This window comes from Capra hircus, chromosome 29 (assembly GCF_001704415.2).
Source record: "Capra hircus breed San Clemente chromosome 29, ASM170441v1, whole genome shotgun sequence".
In the NCBI taxonomy this organism is placed as follows: domain Eukaryota; kingdom Metazoa; phylum Chordata; class Mammalia; order Artiodactyla; family Bovidae; genus Capra; species Capra hircus.
In genome coordinates, this window is record NC_030836.1 from 36355912 (window position 1) to 36377712 (window position 21801).

General features: G+C 50.1%; 1 protein-coding gene across 4 annotated transcripts; it reads left to right on the top strand.

Annotated features, from left to right (window-relative positions):
• On the top strand, nt 2562–11536 carry MS4A15 (membrane spanning 4-domains A15). Of its 4 annotated transcripts, none has more exons than XM_005699651.2 (6): nt 2562–2811; nt 6472–6594; nt 7307–7363; nt 9608–9700; nt 10106–10223; nt 11161–11536. In XM_005699651.2, exons 1-6 carry the CDS (start codon nt 2578–2580, stop codon nt 11241–11243), a joined length of 708 nt encoding a protein of 235 aa, XP_005699708.1. In that variant the 5' UTR covers nt 2562–2577; the 3' UTR covers nt 11244–11536. The 4 variants fall into 4 exon arrangements, with proteins under 4 accessions (XP_005699708.1, XP_005699709.1, XP_005699710.1 ...); XM_005699653.2 differs by having other exon boundaries at nt 2581–2811; nt 10106–10219; XM_005699652.2 differs by lacking the exon at nt 6472–6594.

Here is a 21801-nt window from a genome sequence, read left to right on the forward strand (position 1 = left end):
CTCCTGTGTTGCAGGAGGGTTCTTTACCATCTGAGCCACCAGTGAGCCTTGCCCCTGATGAAATGACGACTCTACAGGCAAAGCAGCACCGAGTTAAATGTGTTTCACCTAAAGATTTTGTCCTTTTATTCTAAAATCATGCCCTTCTTCCCTCTCTGGTGCTGAATATCCTTTCCAAGTGATGGTGAGAACGTGGGTGATTTCTTTAAATGAACTTGCATGAGGAAGTAGAAAGTTGGCAAACTCAGGCCCCATTGGTTGGTCATTTGCTTCTCTGTGGACTCCAAGTATTTCATTTATTTTTTATTAATTTATATTGGAGTATAGTCGCATATTTTAAATTAACTTTTATTCCAAGCATTTTAGAACTAGTATTCCAAAGAGTGGAGTACAGGATTGATCCCCTCACTCTGACAAAGGCAGGACTTGAACCCAGGAGTGAATGCCTCCCATCAATACGACAGTCCTTCTACCAGGAGACCAGAGTCCAGACCCACCCCACTTCTTCAATACTGAGGTGCTGTGTGACCGCGGGAGACACAGTCACCCTCTCTGAACCTCTAGTACCTCATCTCTGTGCTGTGCTTCGTCACTCAGTCGTGTCCAACTCTTCAAGACTCATTGGACTGTAGCCCACCAGGATCCCCTGGCCATGGGGTTTTTCAGGCAAGAATACTGGAGGAGTTGCTATTTCCTTCTCCAGGGGATCTTCCCCACACAGGATTGAGCCCGTGTCCCCTGTGTCTCCTGTACTGCAGGCAGAGTCTTTATCTGCTAAACCATCAGGGAAACATCTTTAAGCAGAGCTAACCATCCATGCCTTCTCTCCCTTAGAATGAGATGAGGACTTAAATGTTCATTACTCACACCCAAGAAGCAAAGACTCCTGGGGCAGGAGGGGTTCTCCTCAGCCCAGACCCTCTGTCTCCCAGCATCTCACTCGGGTCCCATGTGCTTGGACTGCCGCGGACTCTTCCACAACATCCTCAGCAGTTGCCTACTCTTCTCGAATACATCTGGTGAAAAGGGAAAAGGCCAATAGGTGGGGAAAGAAAAAGATGGAAGACGAGAGAAACAGAAAAGGGAAGGAACGCGGCCGGGGCAGGTGAGAGCAGAATAGCCGATTCCGAGGACCCGAGTTTCAGGTCTGTGTCCTCCCTGAAGACACGAATGAGCTCACAATCAGTGAGGGGGAATCAGTTCCCACCTCCACCAGCACCTTGTCCTAGCAGAGCCCTGCTCTACATTGCCAGGACAAGACATTCTTTTTTTTTTTTTAACTTTTTATTCTGTATTGGGGTATAGCTGATTAATTAACAATATTATGATAGTTTCAGGTGCACAGCAAAGGGACTCAGCCATACATATACAAGTATCCATCCTCCCCCAAACTCTCCTCCCATCTAGGTTGCCACACAATGCTGAGCAGAGTTCTCTGTGCTATATAGTAGGTCCTTGTTGGTTATCCCTTTTAAATATAGCAGTGTGCACCTGTCCATCCCAAGGGACATGCCTTGTTAATTCTTCTTCCTACTCCCAGCCCTGAGCTTGGTGCTCAGTCAATGCTGTCATCATCTGTTGGGCTGAACTACAAGCTTCTCTTGCTCTTTCCACCAGACGCAATGCTCCTGAAGGGCATAGATCCTGTACCTGACTCCTAGCAATGGTTAGACTTTGAAGGATGGCTTTTCTCAAGGTTGTGTGTTATTTTAGTTCACACCAAACCCTATGACGTTATCTCTCAGTGTTATTATCCCCACTTTACAGATAAGGAAACTGAGGCTGGGGCAGGTGGCCACCTTGCCCCCAGGTCTCCCGGTACCCAGAGGAGCCAGGATTCAAGTCCCAGCTTCTATCTGCAAAGTCATGTGCTGAACCAATTAACGCCAATGAGAAGGATGCCTGTTCTTTGTTTCATTGTATAATCTGGCAGGTTCATCCCTCTGCTGTGTCCTAGTAAGCCCATCTCCTGACAGTTGGGTGGTTTTCCCCAAAGCATTTGCTCAGACCAGCTATGCATAAAGTTTCCATAATCCATGCCTGGCTTGTCTAGGATAATAGTGATTGCTTACGTGGCCAAGAGTAAGGATCCCACAGCAGGAAATCACCCAGGGGGATTATTTACACAAGCTCATTAGCCATGGGCTAAGGGACAGGAAGTGGTGGGTGAGCTCCAGTCCCCTGTGCAGAGATGCTCAGCTCCGGCTCACACTAGGTGTGTGTCCTTGAGTGAGTCACTTGCCCTTTCCGGGCAAAGGAGGCAATTTAAATGCATGTTCCTCCTAAAGGTCCTTTCCATGTAATAATAGCAGAGATGGAGAATGTGGTTTCTAGGGTCAGAAAGACTGGATTCAAGTCTTGGCCTTGCCTCACCTTGATCTCTGACATCCCTCTACTTCCCTGAGGGAAGCTTCCCTTCTTCACTGAGCAGAGATTTTGGTGCCAGCCTCTGGGGACTGCAGTGAACAGGGGTAGGTAGGCAGGCAGGTTGTTGATAAACTGACAATCTCTTATGCAGGTGTGTAACCATCATCACTATCATTATTATTTCCAGAGCCTCTGTCTGCCAGGCTCTCGATGAGCACGATGTCTACGGCTCCCTCCAGCAATGGGGTGTTTGTTGTCATCCCACCCAGCAACACCAGTGGCCTCCGCTCGCCCCAAGCCATCCTGCCCACCTCCCTGTGCCAGCCTCCAGGGATCATGCAGTACGAGGAGCAGCCGCTGGGGGCGCAGACACCACGGGTCACCCAGCCACAAGACCTGCGGCCCGGGGAGACATTCCTGACCGGAGAGCCCAAGGCTTTGGGGGTAAGAACAGCCTCTCCGACCGCCTGGGGCATAGGTGCTGGGCAAGGAGGGAGCACTCATGCACCTTGGAGATAATGTGCTACGCTTGGTCGCTCAGTCGTGTCTGACTCTATGCAACCCTATGGACTGCAGCTCGCCAGGCTCCTCTGTCCATGGGGATTCTCCAGTCAAGAATCCTGGAGTGGGTTGTCATGCCCTCCTCGAGGGGATATTCCCAGTCCAGGGATCAAACCCAGGTCTCCTGCATTGCAGGTGGATTCTTTACTGTCTGAGCCACCAGGGCAGCAATTGGTAGATGCTTAGTGAGGACTTGAGGATGCAGCCATGCACCAGGCAGACAAGGGCCATTCTGCAGAGCTGACAGAGAGTAAACCGTGAACAAATGACTGCTGCGGCTGCGGCTGCTGCCAAGTCGCTTCAGTCGTGCCCCACTCTGTGCGACCCCATAGACGGCAGCCCACCAGGCTCCCCCGTCCCTGGGATTCTCCAGGCAAGAACACTGGAGTGAGTTGCCATTGCCTTCTCCAATGCATGAAAGTGAAAAATGAAAGTGAAGTTGCTCAGTCGTGTCCAACTCTTAGCGACCCCGTGGACTGCAGCCCACCAGACTCCTCCACCCATGGGATTTTCCAGGCAAGAGTGCTGGAGTGGGGTGCCATTGCCTTCTCTGAACAAATGACTGAGATAACTCCAAATTGGCAGTGAGGTAAAAAATGACCATGGGGGAGGGGCAACACTAGGAAAGATGGACAGAGAGGTCTGTCTGGGGAGATGACATTGTAGCTAATAATCTAGATGTTGGGCTGAAGCCAGCAAAGTGAGGGTCAGAGACTGGCTCATCGGATGAGGAAACAGCAAGTGCAGAGGCCTTGAGGTGGCTTGTTCAAAGACAAAATAGAAGGTGGACATGGTTGGAAGGTGGACATGAGCAGAGGAAGGAGGGAGATGAGATGAAGCTGAAGTGGTAGCCAAGGCCAGCTCTTGCCTCCCGCAGGGCTGACAGTCCAATCTCAGATGGCCTTGAGATATTGATCCTTGAGATATTGATCTCTTGGAGGGACAGTAGATAGACAGATAGGTACACATATTTATCTATATATCATATGCGGAGTGTCTTCAGTTTATCCCTCCCCTCTGCCTCAGTTTGTCATAGTAGAAGATGAAAAAACATAGTTTAATTGATGATGATGGTGGTGATGACCACAATGATGACAACTCTCATTTACTGAGTGCCCCCGAGAGGTGTGCTGCTGCTGCTAAGTCGCGTCAGTCGTGTCCGACTCTCTGCGACCCCATAGACAGCAGCCCAACAGGCTCCTCTGTCCCTGGGATTCTCCAGGCAAGAATACTGGAGTGGGTTGCCATTTCCTTCTCCAATGCATGAAAGTGAAAATTGAAAGTGAAGTCGCTCAGTCGTGTCCTACTCTTAGCGACCCTATGGACTGCACCCTACGAGGCTCCTCCGTCCATGGGATTCTCTAGGCAAGAGTACTGGAGTGGGGTGCCATTGCCTTCTCCATCGAGAGGTGAGCACACTGGGCCAAAGAATTTGCACTCATTGTCTCCTTAGGGTCTCATCACCACTTGTGAGACAGGGATCATAGTTCCCATTGGACAGATTAGGGAGCTTAGGCTCATCAATGCTAAGTCGCCGGCCCAAGGCTCGGGCTTGAATATGCTGGAACTTAGGAGCCTAAAGGCTGCACCAGCTCACTGGGGCAGGAATGGACTGGAAGCAATGGACAAAGATGGCGGAGCCATTGCTGGAGACTGGAAATCTCCGACCAGACTCTGGGAAACAATGACCCCCAAAGGGCTTTGCTGAGACAAATGCAATTTGCTGAAAAATATAAAAAGGAGAAACTATATATATATATATATATATATATATATATAGGTTCTAAGGAGTGTCAGCCAGGGAGAATACTGGCTCTAGAGTTAGTTGGCCTGCCACTTCCTAGCTGGGAGACCTCGCACAAATTACTGAATATCTCTGAACCTCATTTTCCTCAACTTCCTCATTTCTGAAAGCAGGATAGTAATTTTAGGATACCTACCTCGTCACATTAGGGTTAAAAGAGATAATGTCTGTAAAACACCCAGCACATCGCTTAGTGCAGACAGGCATTTGCTAAGTGGCAGCTGGTGTCTTAAGAGGAGTAACTGGAGTAGCAGTGTTGATCCAGTAGCCCGGGAAGGACCGGAGGAGAGCAGCCTTGGCAACTGGGACGTGATGCCCCATAAAGGGCACAAAAAAAGATGGAAGACATGTGACCAAAGAGACAAGGAAAGAGAGGATTCAAGGGGTCATGCCTTTAAATGTACAAATGCTTGGCTCTCGTGTTAGGAAGACGTATATGGTACATGATCCTAAGATACCATTGTACAGCCTGAACTGCCCATAAATGGACCACAGGGAGCACCTCATCACTAAGGGAGTCCATTTAGAAGTCAGGAGATGGACAGGTTCCTGGATTAGGATCTTTCCTTATAGCTCCATCAGTAAAGAATGTGCCTGCAATGGAGGAGACCCGGGTTTGATTCCTGGGTCGGGAAGACTCCCTGGAGGAGGAATTGACAACCCACTCCAGTATTCCTGCCTGGAGCATTCCATGGACAGAGGAGCCTGGCAGGCTATAGTACATGGGGTCGCAAGAGTTGGATACAGCTTAGTGACTGAACCACCACCACCACCTGGATATACAGAGGCTGATTTCAGCAGCTGTCAATGTCCCTTTCCACTCAGTTCTAGATTCAGTCGTTAACAAAACCATTCGGAAAACAGGGACTTCCCTGGTGGTCCAGTGGTTAAGAATCTGCCTTGCAAGACAGGTGGACAAGGGATCAATTCCTGGTCGGGGAAGTAAGATCCCACAGCCTGCCTGCCGCAACTAATGAGCCTTGTGCACTTTGCAGCCTGCATGCTCCAACTAGAGAATCCATGCTGCGTGATGAAGGATCCTGCATGCCTCAACCAAGACCCAAAGCAGCCAAATAAATAATTATTTTAAAACAAACGAACAAAACAGAAAAAAAAAAAAAAACCCCACAACACCCACTTAGAAAGAAACGTGGCAGCATGAACCAGAAGCCCACATTGTTCTCATCCTTGGGAAAACCATCTCGCTTCTGAGAATGATCAGTGGGGTGCTGGGAAACCACTCCTTTAATTAATTGATTAATCAATATAAAATCTAAGTCCAGATTCCAGCTGGTAGGCAGCAGCTCCTGCACGTGACTGGGATACATCAATGACACTCCCAAGGAGATATCTGTGCAGGCTGCAAGAGCACAAGGAAGGAAGCGGTGAGGCAGTCAGCGCAGGGAATGCTGAGCCATTGACATGAGGGCTAAGAAGCCAAGTAGCAACACAGTACGCTTGAGACCTGGTCAGAGCAAAAGGCAAACCCGTGGAGACATGGAAACAGAAGGGTGGGTCCTGAAAGCTGTGGGGAACTGGCTTTCCATCTTAAAATACCGTGTCTTTCGCAGTTGTTATAATGATGTCTCCTTAAAAGAAGGAAATCTGAGTTTATTTCCGAGTTGCTGAGGGTTCAAAGCGGGACTGCAGGGCGCTGCCACGCTCTCCTCTACGGCCGGCAGGGGGCGGTGTGGAGCCCGCCGCGCCCGCCTGGCTGAGCCGCTGTCTGCTCCCCGCAGACTGTCCAGATTCTCATCGGCCTTATCCACCTGGGCTTCGGTGGCGTGCTGCTCATGGTCCGCCGCGGCCACTTGGGGATGCTCTTCATCGAAGGCGGCGTCCCTTTCTGGGGAGGAGCCTGCGTGAGTGCCTGGGCCCTCTGGGCGCGGGGTGGCGGGGTGGGGGGGGGGGGCTGTGCCCAGGCTCATTCTCCTGGCACAGCCGCTCCTGGGTGGGGGCCTGAGCCTAAATTTAACTCTCAACCACAAACCCTAATCATGACCTGACCCAGAAGCCACTCCTGTGTGTGAAAAGCTCCCAGCATAGAGCTTAGCCTACTCCCCCCAAAAGAGGATGGAATGAAGGAGATGAAGGCAGGGGCTAAGGACACTAAACGCCTGTAGTTACCCGGCTTCCATCCTTCAAACTTCTAAGCGTTCTTGATTGTTTGTTTGCTAAGTGTCCGTCTTCCCAAATTAGAATGGAAGCCTCATGAGGGCAGAAATCTTGTCTGTCTTATCCAACTCTGCTAGGATCTTGCCGCATGCCTGCTGCTCAGGAAATGTCTGATGAGTGAATGCCTGAAGGAGCAATGCCTTCCCTATCGATGACACAGTGTCAATGAAAACATTCCTCTTGCAAGCCATGGCCCTAGTTCCCTGGACAGGGGCCCCCGGTAACCATGGGACACCCTCACAGAGCAATCGCAAGTGCCTGGCCAGGAGGCCAAGAAGGTGGCATCCAGGAGGCTGCTGGCCTCTCCCTGATACCCATGGCCTTGACAGTGCCATGCATAGTGTGCCCTGCCCAGTGTCCTGGCTGAAGCCTCACTAGGATACCCACTTCCCCACACAGTTCATCATCTCGGGGTCCCTCTCAGTGGCAGCCGAGAAGAACCACACCAGTTGCCTGGTAAGTCTGAATGGGAGACCCAGGGGTGAGGTGGGGCCACAGCCAGGCTCCACTCTGCTCTGCCTCCAAAGATGCTCCTTCAACAAGCACTCCATAGGGGTGCCTCCTGCTGGAGGCCAGGCATGGGACAACACCCAGACAGCCAGACACAGCCCCTGCCCCACCTACAGGAGAGAAGAAACCAAGACATACTTTCAGAATGTCCTAAGAGGCAGAAAGTGAGGGTCCACAGATGAAGTGCTCATGGCCCAGAGAAAGGGACGAGGCAAAAAGCCCTCCTGAACAGGAGATGGCTGGGCTGGGCCTTGGTGGGCATGTGGGATTGAGAAATCCTGAAGGAAGAGCATGAGGATGCAAGGAGGGACGGTGGGCAGGGTCACCATGGAAACTGTGTGACCACTTGACCAGGGCAAAAGTCTTGGAAGGGAAGTGCAGAGAAGTTAGAGATGCACTGGGTCGACATCTCAGACAGCTCCATGCCTTCTGTGGGTGATTGGGGGGGAGGGCAGGGGGCGATGGAGGCTTTGGATGGGAGAGTGTTGAGCATCGCACCAGAGTCAAGTCCCTGCCCTCATGGAGCTTACATTCTAATGTCTGATAAGACACCCCCCACCCCCGCCTAAAACAAAACAAAACAAAACAAAACACACAGATAAGGTCTTTACAGAGTGAAAAGTGCTGAACAAAGCCCAGGGATAATAGGAGGAATTCTGCTCAGCTGGGAGAGTCTGCAGTCCCTGGGTGTCGCTGAGCCATTGTTCAGAGGGCAGCAGCCATACAGGAGCCTGGAGACCACTATCCCGGGCTAGAGGATGAGAAGAGGCCAGGACCTTGGATCACAGCAAACCAGGGGCTGAATGGGAGGAACTAAGCCAAGAGGGAAAGGTGGGGAGACACTTGTGGATGGAGTCAAGTTTTAGGGCAGTGGGAGGCCAGCGAGGCTGGAGCCCAAGGTGTGGGTGGAGAAGTGAAAGTGTAGTTGCTCAGCTGTGTCCTACTCTTTGTAACCCCATGGACTGTAGCCCACCAGGCTCCTCTGTCCATGGAATTCTCCGGGCAAGAATACTGGAGTGGGTTGCCATTCCCTTCTCCAGGGGATCTACTCCACCTAGGAATTAAAAAGCTGAGTCTCCTGCATTACAGGCAGAGCTTTTACTGTCTGAGCCACCTGGGAGCAGGAGAATCGGTGCTCTACTTACACTCCCGAGAGCTGCTGGGTAGAGAATGGATTGTAACAGGACAGGACTGGACACAGGGAGCCCTCAGAATCAAACCTATATCCCCCCACCCCCAGGCTGTAAAGGCTGGATGGAGGCAGGGAGAGGGGGGCTGATTTACTCTGCCCCATGCTCACAGCACCCTGGACAGTGTCTGGCAGGCACTAGGTGCTCAACAGAAGTTTTCATTCATCAGTTAACTGATTAAGTCTGAGGCTACTCTGATCTCAGTCGTTGGCTGATCAACGACCTCATCCAAAGTAAGAGGAGTTGGGGTCTTTGAACCTGAGCAAATCCTGCAGTCCCCAGCCCACCCATGAGTGGTCCCCACTTTAAGGCTAGGGCTGTTTAACCAGAAGACTTTAGCTAGTGGGTCAAAAGAGCATCAGGTTCCAGCAGCATGGGGAGGGTGACCCCTCCACCATCGCCTGGACCACCCAGTGGTCCACGTGTCCCAAGTCCAGAGCCTCCGGATGAGAGTGAGGCCCAGACCTTCGCTCCCCGGACCTCAGGCTCACAGCCCCTGAGTCTCCACTGCCTGGTGCCCTGTAGGTGTCTGCAGTGCTTGCTCTGCCAGCCCTTACCTGGGCTCACGTGGAACCCCAACACTTCTCCCAACCTCAGTGTCCACAGCAGAGGGCCTCCCCCGACCCCTGCCCGTGGGCTGGCTGCACCTTCAGGATGCTCAGCCTGAGGGATGGAGCATAGTAATGGGTGGGCAAGGAGCCTCTGCAGGCCCCACTTGGGGAGGCCATGAAGGAGGTCGGGCCCCTTTCCCAGCAGCTTCTAAGAAGAGGTGCAGGGTAAGACCTGGGGGAGTGGTCAGCAGGGCCATTCGCCTGAGGTCCCCTGGGAAGGACAGGAGGAAAGGAGGTCAAGGAGGACCCAGGTATGGGCATGGGTGTGAGGACCCAGGGGGCGGCAGGAGGCCTGTGGGAGGCTCCCGGGGCAGAGCTGTGGCTTCCTGTCCCTCCTCCTCCTCCCGCCTCCCCTCTCCCCTCCTTTCCCTCCATCTCTACCCCTGCAGGTGAGGATCAGTCTGGGGACCAACATTCTCAGCGCCATGGCGGCCTTTGCAGGGACGGCCATTCTGCTCATGGATTTTGGTGTCACTAACTGGGTGTGTTGTCCCACGTCCCCAGGAGTGGGAAAACTTGAAGAAGAGTAACAGCCACATCCAGGAGCAGGCGCGGGTGGGGGGAAGGGAGGTTGTAGGGCCCTGGACATCAGCAGAGTCTGCCAATCCCAAGAGACCCCCAGGATTATATGGACCCCAGCACCCTACGTCAAGGGTGGCACATAGTTGGGGGGGTGGGTGGGCGTAGTTGGGGAGTGGCGGGTGGGTCTTGGAGAAGCAATCTTGAGTTCAAGGGAGAGTACGTGTCACGCAGCAGGGGGACCCGTTCCAGCTCTGCCATCAGCTGACTGTGTGATCTGGGGCACGTTATTCTCACTGCTCTGGGCCCCCTTTCCCCCTCTGTTCTAGAATTCTCAGCTGGCCTTGACTGTGGGTTTTGGTCCCCAGGATGTAGGCAGGGGCTATTTGGCCGTGCTTACCATCTTCACCATACTGGAGTTCTTCATTGCAGTCATTGCCACCCACTTTGGGTGCCAAGCCACTCGCGCCCAAGCTCACCCGGTGAGTGCCTCACACCGCCCCCCGCCCCGCCCTGCAAAGAGCGCCCCACAAAGAGCGCCCCACTCGTACATCTGGGAACTCAGAGGAGTTTCCGCGGGAAGGTTTTCCTCGTGGGCGGCCACCGGGGCGCGCCAGCATCAAGGCACCTGCTGCTCTTTGCGCCTGGACGCGGAGTCCTCGAAGGCGGGCTCTGGGGACGAGGGAGATCGCTGTCGGGGATGAGTGGGACCTTCCAGAAGTTCACAGGTCAAGAGACGTGGGCATCAGGAAGGGCAGCATGACTCGGGTGGGCATTGACCGTTTTCCCCAAACTGGAGGACAGTGCAGACAGAGGGGATGGAGGAAGGGCCTTCGTGGCAAGGGGACCAGTTGGAAGTCAGCCTCCGCGGAAACAAACCTGCAGGCCATGATGCGGGCGGGGTCGGGGTGGGGGGTCCCCCTTGGGAAATGGATGTGTGCAAAATGGGGTGTGGAGCTGTTGAAAGTCTGAACAGAGGCCTGTACGCTCAGAGGGGAGGGTGAGTAGAGTGGGGCTCAGGGAAATCAATCTAGAGGGTTTGCCCACTGCGGGGGCAGGGAGGGGGACGGAGAGGTACGGGTTGGAGGCAGGGAAGCCGCCGCAAAGACGCTGCAAGGATGTGGTATCCAAGCCTTGAACCAGTGTAGGGCTGTCCAGAGACAAAGAAATCCAGAACCTTAGTTCTTAGAGAAATGAGACTCCTGTCTGTTTCGTTGCTGTACCTCCAAGGCCCAGATCATAGCTGACTTCAGCAAATACTTTTTGGAAATTTAGCTGAACTGATGAGTGGGGCCAATTCATCCTTGGAGCGTTCACGACTAGGGCGCTGTTCTCACAATTCCCACAAGAGGGCAATGTTGCAACAGCTCCCTGAAAGCGCCGGAGCCACCAGGATTGCCTGGGTTATTCTTTTGCTTTGCAGCCTGTGATTTTCCTGCCAAATGCCTTCAGCACAGACTTCAACATCTCCAGCCCCGCAGCCTCTCCTCCCCCTGCCTACGATAATGTGGCGTATATACCCAAGGAGTCTTCAGAGTAGACGGTCGCTCTGGGGGTTGGAGCCCAGCCTCCCTCACTTTCCCAGTCCCCCTTTTCCCTCCCCACGTTCCTCCACCCTCCCCACCCCGCCATCCCGGGCCCAGCCTCTCCCCACCCTTGCCTTGTTTATCTGGTGGCAGCCCTCCGCCCCAGTCCTCTCATGTTGTGGCACCGAGTGGAGTCCCTGGGGATGTCTGTCCCACACATTTCCCGCAGTGATTTATTTCCTAAAAAAGCTAGTTGATGTCAAGGGTATGTGTTCCTCTGCTTCCTGGCCTCCTCCCTTCATCAGAAAATGCCTCCTGATGCCGCCCTGGATTTCTCTCTACTCATTTTGGAAACCCTAGCCTCGCTGGGGCACGGGTTCAAGGGCCGCTCTGGCCCTCAGGCCTTGGGACAGTCATTAAGCTCAGAGAGCCCAGAATCCTCCAGAAGGGAGAACTGAGTCCAGCTGCAGAGGTCACAGAGCCAAATGGCAGTGGCTTGGCCTCTGGTCACCAGGCCCCAGGACCAGCTCTATAATCTGCTGCCATGTCATCAGGCCTCAGTTTTCCCGCCTGGAAAAGAAAGAGTTGAACCAGATGACATTTAAGACACTTACAGTTCCCCTGGGCTCCCAGAAGTCTAAAGTCTAAGTGAGGCATGTCCCCTGACCCCAACTACCTGCAGAACTGTTTGGAGGCCCTATTGCCTCCGCCCTGCACACCCTCCAGGGCTGGAGGGAGGCTCAGGAACCCCCCTGGCCTCTCAGTGCTCCCTCTCCCACCATGCCCGCCCCTCTCCACCGGCCCAGCCGGCGGAGAAAGCCACCTCTGAAGGTATGATGAGTTGGGCTGGGTCTCCAGGCCAAGGGGACAGTTCCACCTGGTATTTAGAGGCCCTGGCAGGGGGCTTGTCTCTCATACCACAGAGGGAAATAAACCGTGCTTACAACTTGATCTGGTCTCATAGCAATGACTTGTTTTGTTTTTAATTTTGGGAGCTTTAAAGGGTTGTCCCATATTGATCAGGAGACCTGGGGAACTGTCTCACCGTCACAGCAAAAGGGCACCTCTGGAGGCTGGGCTCTGTGTGGTGTGATCCTTACCCTTGTTCTGTCCCCACCTGAACTAAGCAGGCATTCATGTCTCCACTCTACCACTGAAGACAGGGAACCTTGAAGAGGTTAAATCATTGTGCACGGGGCCACCAAGCTAGTAAAAGTCAGTGCCAGAATCTGAACCCAGCTTCATCTGACTTCAGGGTCTGTGCTCTTACCATACAGCTCCCCACAGTCCAAACCCAAGTGCATCCCACCAGCTCTTTCCCCTCCCTTCTCCTGTTTCTTCATCCCAGAGACTGGGGCAGGACTACATTTCTCAGCACCCTGCTTCTTCATTTCACAAACTTCTGCTCTGTCTTCAAAACCCTATTTTAAGGTTTCTTCTTCCACGAGGTCTTCCCAGAGGAAGTAGTCAGCTAGGTGGCTAAGTGCTAATGAGTCAGAGTGGAGATGAAAGTGGGGTAAGAAGGGCCCCCTTTTAAGAAGTCCCTCCATCCTGGGGTCATGCATGTGCAGAGTTGGGTGGGGATCACAACAGAATTTGGCTTCAAAATCAAGAACAGGGACTTGAGGACATAGAGCTGAGAGCTGAAGACCCCAACTAAATAAAGTTGGGAGAAATGTGTTGGTATATTTCAGAATGGTTTTCCTGCCACACATAGAGGAGATCAGAGACTTTTCTGAATTGAGGGGAGACGTTTGGAGAGAGGAGGGAGAAAGAGCCCCAGACTGGGATTTTCCCATCTCTGTGCCCTGTTAACTAAGTTCCACAAGAGATGGCCAAAAACCACAGATCAATTAGGAGGAATTAAAGAACTGATGCTTCTTCACATCCCAGGCTGTAACATGAGGAGACGGCAAGGCCCCTAGAGATGCCCCGTGTCCAGACAGCATGGAGCCAGAATGTGGAGTTGAGATGGCCAAGGGCGTGCCTGATGGCGTGACATGGAGGCCTACACTCCCATGTGGGTATGAGTAAAAGCATCAGAAAGCTTCCCGTGTCCCCCAGGGGAAAGCACAAGAGGCTAAGAGGGCTGACGTGCAATGTGGGTTGTATGAGACTGAAGCATAACAGTAAATAAGAGTGGAGACAGTGGCCACCGTGCAAAACCAGCAAGGAAGATCATGCTTCTGGACTGGAAGTCAGGGGAAGTGACTGAGTTACCTTAACTGGCAATATTAAGTCCTGCCACTGAGAGGAAATGGGAGCTGGAGACATAATTAACAATGAAGCAGAAAATTCTGAGAACTACTAAAGAGACATTAATGAAATAAATGAAGAGCCATACTATGTTCATGGATTGGAAAGCTCAAAATTTTGTTAAAATGCCAGTTATCTCCAAATTTTTCTGTAGACTTCATACATTCCCATTCAAAATTCCAACAGTTTTAGTTGGGGAGAAATTGACAAGCTAATTCTAAAGTTCATATGGAAATTCTAAAATATTCATAAGGATCTAAAATATTCATAAGGATCTAAAATATTCAAGAAAACCATAAAGAAAAACAAAGTTGGATGACTTAAACTACCAGATTTCAAAACTTACTATAATGCAATAGTAACCAAGACAGCATAGTTTTTAGTGACTAGAGAATTAGGTCAATGGAGTTCAGAAACAGATCCTCACCTATATAGTTCACTTGATTTACGACAAAGGCTCCACTGCAACTCAGCGGACAAAGATATTCTTTTCAATAAATTATGCTGAAGCAATTGGATTTGGTTATAGGGAGAAAATGAAACACAATCCCTACATCACATACAATACATAAAAATTAATTCAAGATGTGTCATAGACCTAAATTTTACAACTTAAAAGTTTTTTTTTTAAAAAAAAAAGGAAGAAGAAACTATCTTCAGTACATTGGGATAAGCAAGGATTTTTCAAATTGGACACACACAAAAAGACACTAATCATAAAAGAAAAGATTTAGAAATTAGTGTTTATTAAAATTAAGAACTTCTAATATTTATTAAAAATCGGAGAAGGCAATGGCAACCCACTCCAGTACTGTTGCCTGGAAAATCCCATGGATGGAGGAGCCTGGTAGGCTGCAGTCCATGGGGTCGAGAAGTCGGGCACGACTGAGCGACTTCACTTTCACTTTTCAGTTTCATGCATTGCAAAAGGGAATGGCAACCCACTCCAGTGTTCTTGCCTGGAGAATCCCAGGGATGGGGGAGCCTGGTGGGCTGCCATCTATGGGGTCGCATGGAGTTGGACACAACTGAATCAACTTAGCAGCAGCAGCAGCATTTATTAAAAAATAAGTATGAAAGTGCTCTACAGACTGAAAGGAGATTTTAAAACATAATATCTGATAGAGGACTTGAATACAAAATATATAAATAGCTCCTAAAATTAAATAAGAAAAAAGGAGGCAACTTAATTTAAAATGGACAAGGAACCTGCATAGGCACTCTGCAGAAAAAGATCTCAAAATGACCAATAAGTGTGTTCATCTTTAGCCACTGGAAAAATACAAAGTAAAAACCACAAAGAGCTACCCCGACATGCCAAAATGGCTGAAATATAAAAAGACTAACTACTCATATGTTGATGAATTTGGGGAGCTCATCTTAGAGATTACTGGTGGGAGTATGTTTTGATGCCGCCACTTTGGGGGAAAAGAAATGTTTCACAGGATATGTTAAAGCATACAGTATATAACCTAACAATTCTGTTGTCGGATGTACACCCAACAGAAATGAGTGAATATATCTATCAAACCAGACATGTACACGAGTTTGTTATGACAGCTCTACTCATAAAAGGCAAAAACTTGAAACTCAAATGTTCACCACAATAGAATAGGTAATCAAATCATGGTATATTCATTAAAAACCTTCCCTGGATTGAGAAGATCCCCTGGAGAAGGGAATGGCTATCCACTCCAGTATTCTTGCCTGGAGAATTCCATGGATAGAGGGGCCTGTTGGGCTGTAGTCCTTGGGGTCACTCCTCTGTGCACTGGACTCACCTCTATGAACTCTACACATCCCCTGGGGGATCTTATCCACTGCTCTTGCTTCATTTCATGGTTTATTCATTAGGTGCTTATTGGCTGTGTGTCCAGGCTCTGAGGATGACAGACGTCGGCAAAATCCCTGATCTCATCTATCCCCATCCTGACCATTCCCAAATCCCTGTCTTCTACCCAGAGCTCTCCTCTGAGAGCTTCAGCATCTACTTTCACATTCCACTACAGTGACACTCACACCATTTATCAATCAGTGTTGCTACTGACTTGGCAGCTTCCCAAGACAAAATCTGAGAATCATTCTTAGTTTCTCCTCTGCCTAAGCCCCAGATGTAATCGTGCCCCACTGATTCTGTCTGTTCTAGCTTTCTCAGCTCAGTCCCCATCCATCTTCCTTCCCAGCACCTGTGAACTACCATCATCTTTCACCTGCATCGTGGCATCAGACTCCTGACCCCTAACCTCTGTCTTCAGACCCAAGCTAGGTCAGCCCGTATCTGAACTAGATAGAGCCCAAGAGATTTTAAATACAAAAGCATTTATTGCTCTGCTTTAAGTCAGTAGGAGCTCTCCTTACCCTCAGGGTAAAGTCTAAGATGCTCTTGGAAGGTTTATAGAACCCAGCCCACTCACTTCTGCAGCCTTGACTCTGCCTGCCTCTTCTTACACTTCACCCAGCAGCCATACTGAACCTCTGTGACACCCCTCTGTTCCCTGCCTGCCCCACCACTCTCCTATTTGTCCTGCTTAGCTTCCAACCCTCCTTCAGACCTCCATGTAGACACCACTTCCTCCAGGAAGCCTTACTGGCTCATCCTGGGCTCTCAGCACACCTGCATATCTAGGGTCCCACCTCCACCCTCCTGACTATCACCTGTCTCCCTGGTCATCATCACCACTGCATTCCACCATTTTCCTATCACTGCTGCGACCAGTTACTATGGTGGACAGGGAACTGATGGAATGCAATGGTCCAGTTACTATGGTGGACAGGGAACTGATGGAATGCAATGGTCCAGTTACTATAGTGGACAGGGAACTGATAGAATGCAATGGTCCAGTTACTATGGTGGACAGGGAACTGATGGAATACAATGGTCCAGTTACTATACTGGACAGGGAACTGATGGAATGCAATGGTGAAGACGATCAGGGAGACTGATGACAGTCCGGAGGGGCAAGGACAGGACCCCAGATAAGCAGGTGTGCTGAGAGCCCAGCACAGGGCCTGTAATGCAGGAGACTCGGGTTCAAATCCTGGGTCTGGAAGATCCTCTAGGGAAGGGAATGGCAACCCACTCCAGTATTCTTGCCTGAAGAATTCAATGGACAGAAGATCCTAGTGGGCTACAGTCCATGGGGTTACAAAGAGTCAGACACAACTGAGCAACTAATACTTTCCCACTTCCTAGAGGTCAGGAAGTCTGCAAGTCTACTGGCAGGGCTGAATTTCTTGGGGAGGCTCTGGAGAAGAATTCATTTCCTCTCATTTTCTAGCCTCAAGGGGCTGACGCATTCCTTGGCTTCTGACCCCCTCCTCCATCTTCAAAGCCAGCAGCGTAGCCCTGCCAATCTTTCTAACTGACTCTGATCCTCTTGCATCCCTCTTATAAGGACCCTTGGGATTGCAAGGGCTTCCCAGATAGTGTTATTGGTAAAGAATTTGCCTCCAGGGCAGGAGACAGAGATGCAGGTTCTATCCCTGGGTTGGGGAAGATCCTCTGGAGGAGGAAATGGCAACCTACTCCAGTATTCTTGCCTGGATAATCCCCATGGACAGAGGAGCATGGTGGGCTACAGTCGAAAGTATTGTAAAGACTGACAATCTTTCACCACTGAAGCGACGTAGCACACACACCTGTGATTCCATGGGACCCACCAGACAAGCCAGGATAACCACCCCTTCTCAAGACCCTTAACTTAATCCCTCTGCGAATCCTTCCTACTGTGGAAGGTGACATATTCACAGGTTCCAGTGATCGAGGCGTGGACATCTTCCGGGCCATTACTCTATGGACCACAACCTCCCAGTTCCTCGAAGACGGCAGTGTCTTATTCAGCCCTGACCCCCTAACACATGGCACAGTGCCTGGCCGGTGGCAAGTGCTTGTTAAATGTTTTATAAATGAATGGATCAGTTAATGAATAAGGGCATGAGGTGGTTTGTGTGTATGTGTTTGTTATATGTTGTGCGTAAGTAAAAGGCGTGAAGCAGAAGCCTCTAGCCCAGTGAAAAGCCACAGGTGCTGGAAAAACTTCATCCCATGAACTAAAGTTGTGCATGTTGAGTGGGTGCATCTGATCTATAAAAGAACCTGGCATCCAGACCCCAATAAGATGGTTATTTTGAGTCGCTAGCCTGCCATCTTGTCAGACAGTTGGCTTTCTGAATAAAGATTCTTCCTTGCCTCAACCCCTCATTTCTCAGATTCATTGGCCTGTCGTGCAGTGAGCAAAAAGATCTTGGACTCGGTAACAGGAGAGAGATTTGAACTCAGGCAGTCTGGGCCCCATAGATAGCTCTGAAATCAGCGAGTGTAGTGTAGGGGACTAGCCAGGGTGGCCACTTGGCTCTGCATCACTTCTCTGCCCCCAGCCCCACTCCCACCTGGCGTTAACAGCACAGAGAGAGAAGCTAGAGGGAAAAAGAGGAGCCTAGGGTGGGAGCTGAGAGTGGTCAACTAAGGCTTCCCTGGTGGTTCAGACATTAAAGAATCTGCCTGCAATACAGAAGACCCAGGTTCTATCCCTGGGTTGGGAAGATCCCCTGGAGAAGGAAGTGGCAACCCACTCCAGTACCAGTATTCTTGCCTGGGAAATGCCATGGACAGAGGAGCCCCGCGGACTACAGTCCATGGGGTCACAAAGAGTCAGACATGACTGAAGCAACTAACACTAAAAGGTGGGAGCTGAGGGTGGTCAAAGCCCGCCCATACCTCCTTCACCAGAACCACCTGGCAAGGGTCTGCTCACTTCCTAGAATGTGGACGCCAAGCTGGGGGCAGCATGTGGACGGGGTGCCAGGCAGAGTGAGACAGCTCCACCCTCCAGCCTAATGCAACTTATGGGTCTGGGTCCTGAGTCAAGCAAATCAAAGGTCACAAGATGTTGACGAGACAGTCAGAGAACTTTGAACGCTGAGTAGATATTCGATATGTATTAAGTAGCAAGAACTGGGAGAAAAAGAAGTTTTCCTGCTTCCCGGTGTTGAACTTTTCCTCCAAGAGGGCTGCCATCTCACCCAGCACAGAGCTCTGCATTGCTCAGAAACAGGCCCCTTGGAGAGCAGGTCTTCACTGGTTTTAACTTTTCAGTTGTGACATGTGGTCATACTTATTTTTAGAGTCCTTATCTTTTAAATGGGCTTCAACAGTGGCTCAGCTGGTAAAGAATCTGCCTGTAATGTGGGAGACCTGGATTCGATCCCTGGATTGGGGAGATCCCCTGGAGAAAGGAACAGGTACCCGCTCCACTATTCTGGTCTGGAGAATTCCATGGACTATACAGTCCATGGGATCGCAAAGAGTCGAACACAACTGAGTGACTTTCACTATATTTTAAATACTAAAATGTTTGAGGCTTTCCAGTGGCTCAGTGGTAAAGAATCTGCCTGCAATGCAAGAGATGGAGATTCAATCTTTGGGTCAGGAAGATCTCCTGGAAGAGGAAATGGCAACCCATTCCAGTATTCTTGCCTGGAGAATTCTCATGGACAGAGGACCCTGGGGGGCAACTGTCCTTGGGGTCACAGTCAGACATGATTGAAGTGACTCAGTGTTCCAGGGTAGCCACTTGGCTCTGCATCACTTCTCTGTGTGATTTAGCATGCACACATGCCAAAAATATTTCCAAATAAAATGGTAGGATATCTGAGGTTTGTTTACCACTGGGAAGGAGTGGGAATAGAGAAACAAGATTCAGAGAGCTGACAATTGTCCCTGGGAATTGACAGGGCCATTCTCTTTTCTTTTGTGAATTATTGAAATTTTCCAGAATTAAAAGGTCTTTTATGGATGCCTCTGGTTGTCCAGTGACTAAGACTCCACATTCCCAGTGCAGGGTCCCTGGGTTCCATCCCTGGTCAGAGAACTAGATCCCACATGCTGCAACTATAGATTCCCCATGTTGCAACTAAGACCCAGGGCAGTCAAATTAATCAATAAATACTTTTTAAAAAAGACTTTTGAAAAAGTCTCTGACCTGCACAATTGTCAACATTTTACTTTCGAAAGGAAATTTGCAACTACAAGGAAAGACGTGCGGAAGTTACTGAGAGCTTCACTCGCCTGGGTCTGGGGGATGGGAAGGACTTGGCAGCTCATCTGGGCCATGAAGCAGGAGGTGGGGCCAGGACAGAAAATATCCAAAGTCTAACGCTGTAAAGATGTTCTGATCTTCTGGCGCTGTCTCCGTGGGACTGAGGCAGATCCAGAGGGCACAACCTGGCTGGAGCTCAGAGCAGAGGTCCCGGGCCAGGTGAGTGGACCCCACAGTGTAAACAAGGAAAGAGGGTCTCCTATCAGGTTATCTAGAAGTGGAGCCTGAGACAAGCATTTGGCATAAGTGGCTTATGAGGGAGTAGTTTCAGGAGTTCGAGTAAACTCCAGGGGTTGGTGATGGACAGGGAGGCCTAGCATGCTGCAGTCCATAGGGTCGCAAAGAGTTGGACACGACTGAGTGACTGAACTGAATTGAACTGAGTCTCAGGAGAAGAGCAGGGGAAGCAGGACAGGGCAGGGGAAATAAGCCAAGGACAGAGGTGGTTTCAGCTGCCCGCTGGTTTCAGCAGATCCCGCTGGTGTCGATTCAGAAGCACAGACTGGGTCTCACCATCAGGCCAGGGGGTAGGCCTTTTCTACCCCATCCCAGCCAGTCATTGGCTGCAGGGTTGGGGGAGGGAATGTCTTTGTGTGTGTGATTAAGAATATTATATATATATATATATATATATACACAAAGATTATATATAAAAGATTCTTAATATGATATATATATATAATTGTTGCTGTTGTCTACTGGCTCAGTTGTGTCCGACTGTTTGCCACCCCATGTACTAAAGCTCGGTCCATGGGATTCTCCAGGCAAGAACACTGGAGAGGAGGCTGCCATTTCTTCCTCCAGGGGATCTTCCTGACCCAGCAATCAAACCCGAGTCTCTTGTGTCTCCTGCATTGGCAGGCAGGTTCTTTAGCACTGAGCCACTTGGGAAGCCCCTAAACATGTGCATGTGTGTGCATATGTATATATGTATATGATATGTATATCTGTATTTACTTATTTGACTGTGTTGGGTGTCAGCTGTGGCATGCAGGGTGTTCGTCATGTCATATGGGATTGTTCACTGTGGTGCGTGGACTTTATAGTTGTGGTAGATGAGCTCAGTAGTTAGGGCACATGGACTCCAGAGCGTGCAGCCTTAGTTGCTCCAAAATATGTGGGAGCCTAGTTCCCCAACCAAGGACCAAACCTGCATCCCCTGCATTACAAGATGGATTCTAAACCACTGGATCACCAGTGAAGTCCCTGGAGTGTCATTTAAACTTAAAATTTAAAGGGGGCAGCTGTGAGCCCTTCAGTTCAGTTCAGTCACTCAGTCGTGTCCGACTCTTTTCGATCACAGCACCCCAGGCCTCCCTGTCCATCACCAACTTCCGGAGTTCACTCAAACTCATGTCCCTTGAGTCAGTGATGCCATCCAGCCATCTCATCCTCCGTTGTCCCCTTCTCTTCCTGCCCCCAATCCCTCCTAGCATCAGGGTCTTTTCCAATGAGTCAACTCTTCACATGAGGTGGCCAAAATATTGGAGTTTCAGGTTCAGCATCAGTCCCTCCAATGAACACCCAGGACTGATCTCCTTTAGGATGGACTGGTTGGATCTCCTTGCAGTCCAAGGGACTCTCAAGAGTCTTCTCCAAAAAAAAAAAAAAAGAGTCTTCTCCAACACCACAGTTCAAAAGCATCAATTCTTCAGCACTCAGCCTTCTTCACAGTCCAACTCTCACATCCATACATGACCACAGGAAAAACCATAGCCTTGACTAGACAGACCTTAATCGTCAAAGTAATGTCTCTGCTTTTCAACATGCTATCTAGGTTGGTCATAACTTTTCTTCCAAGGAGTAAGCATCTTTTAATTTCATGGCTGCAGTCACCATCTGCAGTGATTTTGGAGCCCCAAAAATAAAGTCTGACACTGTTTCCACTGTTTCCCCATCTATTTCCTATGAAGTGATGGGACCGGATGCCATGATCTTAGTTTTCTGAATGTTGAGCTTTAAGCCAACTTTTTCACTCTCCTCTTTCACTTTCATCAAGAGGCTTTTGAGTTCCTCTTCACTTTCTGCCATAAGGGTAGTGTCATCGGCATATCTGAGGTTATTGAGATTTCTCCCGGCAATCTTGATTCCAGCTTGTGTTTCTTTCAGTCCAGCGTTTCTCATGATATACTCTGCATATAAGTTAAATAAGCAGGGTGACAGTATACAGCCTTGACAGACTCC

What these genes read in the sequence shown, in the direction of transcription:
- MS4A15 (XM_005699653.2), top strand. Translation starts at nt 2,587, where the DNA reads ATGTCTACGGCTCCCTCCAGCAATGGGGTGTTTGTTGTCATCCCACCC. An exon ending in GAGAGCCCAAGGCTTTGGGG is followed by an intron (nt 2,812 to 6,471) that starts GTAAGAACAGCC and finishes TGCTCCCCGCAG; the next exon opens with ACTGTCCAGATTCTCATCGG. An exon ending in CTTTCTGGGGAGGAGCCTGC is followed by an intron (nt 6,595 to 7,306) that starts GTGAGTGCCTGG and finishes TTCCCCACACAG; the next exon opens with TTCATCATCTCGGGGTCCCT.